At 38.0% G+C, this 6440-nt stretch overlaps 1 protein-coding gene across 6 annotated transcripts in view; it reads left to right on the forward strand.

Moving 5' to 3' along the window:
* Positions 1 to 3899, forward strand: part of CHL1 (cell adhesion molecule L1 like) — a 195167-nt gene extending 191268 nt beyond the window's left edge. For all 6 annotated transcript variants that reach the window (XM_084635330.1, XM_084635333.1, XM_084635328.1 and 3 more), the window contains one exon: positions 2393 to 3899. In XM_084635330.1, the coding sequence (XP_084491456.1) occupies positions 2393 to 2609 (217 nt within the window). In that variant the 3' untranslated portion in view covers positions 2610 to 3899. The remainder of the gene's footprint in view (positions 1 to 2392) is intronic.
* Positions 3900 to 6440: the final 2541 nt, after the last annotated feature.

The raw sequence follows: 6440 nt of genomic DNA on the forward strand, positions 1-6440 counted from the left end.
ATGTACGTAAGATGATTTACTTCAGATCATCATTGGCCATGAGCATCTTTCTGGGAGACATAGATATCCTAGAGATACACATGGCTGTACTCTGCTGTCACTGTCTTCATTGTAAAGCCAGTGGAACTCCACTGATTTCAGTGGCGTTACTAGGCAGACATTGGCATAAATGAGAGCAGGAATATGGCCCAGTTGCCTAATATTTTAGGGATTCCAGTTAAACTTGTAACATCGTGTCTTTGACTAAAAAATGCTATTGCTTCTTTGCCCATTTTTATTAGTATAAGAATTTCTAGTAATATTACTTATATCTCGTGGCAGTTGGGAAACGTCTGTGACAAACTCCCAGCCTTTTTTTAGATCGGAAATGCTGGGCTTTCCAGAATATACAATAACAGGCTCTCATTGCAAGATCTCCTGGGATTTCTCATGCCATTTCCACTGGAGTACCTCAGTCAGAAGATACAGTTTCCTTTAGGCTTCACTGTTTCCAACGCATTTTTTCGTAGCAGCCTTACACAGGTCCTCATTGCAAATTGCCTCTTTTGACTCCTTCTTAGTAATTAGGTGTTGTGTCTTCTTTGCTATTTTTGCTATGCCTAATAAAAAAGGATTTGAATTAATATAGATTAGCATAAATTTGTTCAGAATAGCTTTGCCAAATAACACTAGGTGTCTTTTAACACTTCATTGAATCATTCCTTCATATACATATGTAAATTCAGAGTTTGAGGCTGGAGATGTAATGCTGTAACCAATGTGCAACTAAGCTGTGATGCTGATAGGTTCCACAGAGTTAACTGAAAAATGGAACACATCCTTTGTGAAAAATGTTGCAAAATAACTTTCCCCTTTGTCACGGAAAAACTGGGATATCATTCAAAGGTAATGGCCCAGAGCTCTGGGCTGCTCAGGGTGTATTTGGCACAAATCCAGAGTCTGGGACCTTTGTGACTCCCTAATCCTTAGGTAAAAAGAAAAGGAGTACTTGTGGCACCTTAGAGACCACAAGTACTCCTTTTCTTTTTGCGAATACAGACTAACACGGCTGCTACTCTAATCCTTAGGTGTAGCTGAAGAGAGCACAGCCTGCCAACACAAGGGTCATTCCAGCAATTAAGGATTAGCCATACACGGGTGTAATCCAGCCACAAACCCTGCATGGGACTGGGGAAGGCTCAATGGTGAATGGTGAATTAAGTGTAAAGCCAGAGCAGCCCAAAACAGATTTGGAGACTCTTCTCAAGTAATTCTAGAACATATGAAATGATGGGCTCTTTGTACTGAATACAAACGGTATGAAGAAGTGAGGTTTGGGCCTGATATTTCAGAGATGAGTCAAGATCCACATATATTATGGCATGTGCAGTAACTGCAATTGTATGTACAGATTGGTATTTGGTGCACACAGCTGTTTAGGGGCCTACCTGTTTGTGCATATAAATTACCCACTTTATGTAATTCTGTGCCCCTAGATGGGTCTTCAGCACTGAAGTCAAACCTGGCACCTCTGCATCTGAAAGCAAAAGAGATCCAGCTCTCTTACCCAAGGCTGTAGCAGGCTCATCAGCCCCGATAGTGTGGCCCAGTTGTCCCTAGACGGGAACAGGGTGCTCCACTGAGTGAATGTGGATTATGCCTGTGCAGTTGCGAAATAGATAGACATGCAAAATATATTTTTATTTATTACTCAGAATAAATAAAAGTGCCCACCAGCACCATGCCGATCATTTAAAGTTACAAAAACCAAAGTGCTCACCCCTTCCACCAAGCAGCAGGACACAATAAAATACCAATACCCCCAAACATCAGCCTTTACCTCAATCCACCTACTCCACTTCAAAGGCTAGGTGAAGGAAATGGACCCTGCAATGGGCAATACAAATGGCTCTTTGCTTTGTAAAATCAGACTCTTTATGCCTCTCTTTAAGATACAAAATAAGATACAATGATGCATCATTAGAGCCGGTTTTCAGCTTTTTTGTCTTTTCCCCTTCCTCCTCCCTCCATTTTCAATGGCAAAAGAAGGAAAAGGGACAAAAAAGGAAAAATAAAAACTGTCCACAATCCATTCTTTTCAGTAATGTTTGCATTTTTTGGTTTTTGTTTTGTTTTTTGACCTATTCCATTAAATTCAAAATTACAAAAAATGCAAAATGCAAACAATGCACAGAGCAGGGTGTATTAGCGGCACCACATCCATTGACTTGACTTGGAATCAAGTGAGTAATGTGTTGTGTGCAATATTTTGAAAATGTATCCCAATCAAAATGTATCTGATTCCCTCTTCCCTCAATATGTCTGTTTATTTTGACAAAGGAAATGAACGATTGCTTTTGTAACTGTAATACAAAGCTAGATTTTGGGAAGATTTTTTTTCTTTATTTCATAGTGACAGCGATGAGAAGCCACTCAAAGGCAGCCTCCAGTCACTTAATGGGGACATTAAAGCTACGGAAAGTGCTGATAGTTTGGTAGATTATGGAGAAGGGGACCAAGGGATGTTTAATGAAGATGGTTCATTTATTGGCGCTTACGCTGGATCTAAGGAAAAAGGATCCGTTGAAAGCACTGGAAGTTCTACAGCAACTTTTCCTCTCCACGCATAAAATATTATCATAAATGATTCATTTCAAATTTCCATATTTATCTTGACTAGTAATCAACTATTACCATAGGTAATCAGAAGTAGATTGCAGAACGAATCAGTCAGAACCCCAACCTCCAGGTAATATGGGAATTAGTCGCTGCTATCAAAACATGACTTTTGAGACTTTTCAGTCCTGATTGTTCAGGTGTTTTCATTCATAAAAACAGGTGAATAATACTCTCACATACAATATATACCACTCAGTCTGACCAAAACCATAGCTTCTCAGTGTTACATATGTATATAGATACTTGTTACCCTACATGTTTCTCTATATAACTTACTATTTCTTGTATGCTTTGTCACTTTGTATAGACATTTACATCCAGTATTCCCTAATATATAATTACCTTAGCATGGTGGAGGTCAGAAGATAGTGGGGGTGGGAGAAGGGAGATTACTTTAAAAGATAACACCAAGAAAAAAATAATTGAAAACACTATAGAAATACATTCCATATATTATTTAATGTTCACGAAGAAAAAGAAAGTCTGTTTAAGTAATTCTAGAATTAGTGGCTAGAGCTGATTGCAATTACTTAGCGACACAGCTTTATCCACAAGTAATTTGATCTCAAACTTGCTCTCAAAAGAAACCGGTTCCGATCTGGTATCTATATCTTCTCTCCAGTAGCTGTCACTCTTTCCTTAAACAAGTTCAGTTACACTAGTTTTCCTTTGGCAGAGGATAACGAGGCTCATCCCACATCTGTTCGATGTGTCAAGGAAGCAGGATCAGGTCTTTAGACTACTAAAAAGGCCACCTGAATCTGCCACCCAAGATCTTTGAAAGCTGCATTTCTAAGCAACTGCGTTTTGTCTGCTTTCTGTCTGTATATCTGTATGCGAGCATACATTTCAGGAATGCATTGTACATATTATTTACAGTGTTGCTGTAGTGATGTTGGTCCCAGGATGCCAGAGAGACATGGTGGGTGAGGTAATATCTTTGTTTTGTACCAGTTTCTGTTGGGGAAAGAGACCAACTTTTGAGCTACACAGGGTTCTTCGGAAGAAGACGTTGGTCCAATAAAAGACATCCACCTTGTCTCTCTTGTACATATTATGTTAATATTTACATAACTGAAAACACAGACTGGTTTTAATTTGAAGTGAGAAAATGATCCTAGCACAAGTCTGTATTGCTATGTAGAAATAGAGGGACTAGTTGTGTATGAAACAGTCCATATATTCGCTTTTCCTCTTTCTTTTGGATAATACTTAAAAATAATTGTTTCTCTCTCCAAAAAATAAACCCTAAATAATTAGGTATTTTTTTAAAAAAATATTTTCACATCCTGCATTGTTACTTTTTTAAAAAATGGATTGCACTAGAGTTTCTTTTCTATATGGTTTACTGAATAAGGTTTAAAATTCCCAATTTGCTACTCATTCCTTTTTATATTTGGTCTCCCAATTATTTTTAAAAGTTTGTTGGGTTTTATTTTCTTTTATATTTTGTTAACTTCGGTACAGTGCAAATGTTCCTTGTAGTTCTGTGGTGTTCTTTTAAAATGGTTGTATCTGCATAATTACAATTTAGTCATTGTTAGAAGGAGAAATTTTACTATATACAAGCTAATTCCTGCAAAATCTTTTATACACGAGTAGTCCTTAGGCAAATAGCTCTGTTGATTTCATTGCAAGTACTTCAGTGGAAATAATAGTGTAAGTAAAGACTACTCCCATGAGTAAGGGTTTGCAGAATCAGACCCAGAATTACAACTTTATGAGCTGCACGATGCACGTTGTTAAATAATCATAACACTGGTTTTAATTTTATACAATACCTAAGGGACCAGCTCCCATTCATGTACTTAAATGAAGTGGCTTGAGTTTCAAAAGTTCTCAACAACAATTGAAAACAATGGTAGCTGTTGGGTGCTGGCCCTAAATCTACCATCTATTTGGAATAAAGGCCAATGGGACTACTTATAGGTGGCTTATAAGAGAATGATATGGTCATAGGTTAAAATAGTTAGCACACTATACTGTATTATTAGCACCTCAGATCCCTAAAATTGGGAGAATTTGACAAATGTCTCACTTATTTGTACTGTATATTTTTTTACAGTTAATTCAACTTGATCACTGAAAAGGGACTGGTCAGTTTGGGGGAGGGGAGAAGGGTCTCACACACAGAGGTTCTGGCAGGAAACTGAAACCTTACATCCTGTCCCAAGTCACACAAGGTGACTTTTTTCAGGACTCCAGACAAATTAACCGACAGGACGAGTGTCCACTGACACTAGTGCATGAGAACCTGAAAGTGAAATAAACTGAGAATTGACCAGACTTGTGTTACAATTTTCAATTTGTTGCTAGTCTGTTCTTAATCCATTTCACTTTGAGGGGGCTCTGCACTAGCACAGGGGAGCAATGTTTGGCTAGCAGAGGAAAGTTTCCTTGCCTTCTCAGTTATTTCCACCAAATATTCTTTTTTTTTTAATTGAAATGTTTTGATTGCCTTGGATTTTGTAAACATTAAGTTTAGTCTCTTCATCTTTTCTCTTTCTACCCTCTAAAGAAACTCTTAATAGGACACGGAGAGGCCCTAGTTAGCCTTATCCAGCAAGATGGAGTAATAAGTCCCCAACCACCACTGCTCCCATCCACAAATTACTGGCCTTTCTAGTTTGTTTTTAATGGTCCATTGAGTAGCCAGAGCCTCTCTTCTTCTCCCCTACTGCTGTGCCAACTTCTGTAGGTGGCACAGAATCCTCAGAGAGAAATCTGATTGTAGAGGAGGGAAAGGTCCAGACTAGGGTGTTAGAGTGTATTAGGTAAGAGCTCAATTACAGAAGCCTTCTCCTTCTACTCCCCATAGCTACTAAACAACTCCTCTGTTCAAAGGGTTTGGACCTCTGATAGGGGCAAACCTTTAGGACTGTGGGCCACTGCCATCTGCAAGTTTGGATGGCTGCTCACACTCACACATTAGGTACGATATGAGCCATGAAAAGTCAGCAAAGATATGCATTTTTCTTGCACTTACAGGATGTTCGGTTCAACTGGAGTCATTGTCCCAGAAACATCTATGTTAAACAGACACAAATTTCACACCGCATTAGTGGGACAGCCTCTTATCAAATAATGAATAAGCATCCTCTGCTATGACTTGCTCATTTGTAGCTTAAAGTTGCTGATGACATCCCTGTGATGTGCTATTCATCTGTGTCGGTATGAGTACTTTTTCTATTTTTTTTTTATTCAGTCTCTTAAATCTTAATGTTCGTGATTCATTACTCCTCAGGGCCTAAAAATCACACTATGACAAAAAGATGTGCAATGAAATTTTTTTAAACGTGCACTGACTTTTTAGGATTCTGCCCAATGAATATTAAACAAACGTCTGAAATTCCCAGAGATTCTTGTGTCTGTCTAGCTCCATTCTCTTTCTTGAGTAATTCTTTTTCAGCAGGGATTTTTTTAGGCACCACTATATCTATTTTATATCCTGGAATGTGCAGAGGATTAAAATATGCTTCCAAAAGAGATGTCATTTTAAAAACAAAACAGCAAAACAGTTTATACTTTTGGAGCCAATTTTTCCTTTCATGCAAAGCAGGCCAGTTCCATTCATTTCAATGGGGTTTGGTGTAAAGAAGGGGACATTTTGACACTTATGTTGCATTTAAAGTATTAGCACCATAAATGTGGTACCACAATTAAGAGAACAGATGTTTCTGATATTTTTCAGAAGTGCTTGAAATCCTCTTAATCAAATAACATTTTGGAAATCTGTAATGATTTTTCATTTAATTTGTTACATACAAAAAACTCCTCCTATA

Source organism: Lepidochelys olivacea (genome assembly GCF_965140295.1).
Source record: "Lepidochelys olivacea isolate rLepOli2 genome assembly, chromosome: 7".
Taxonomy (NCBI): domain Eukaryota; kingdom Metazoa; phylum Chordata; order Testudines; family Cheloniidae; genus Lepidochelys; species Lepidochelys olivacea.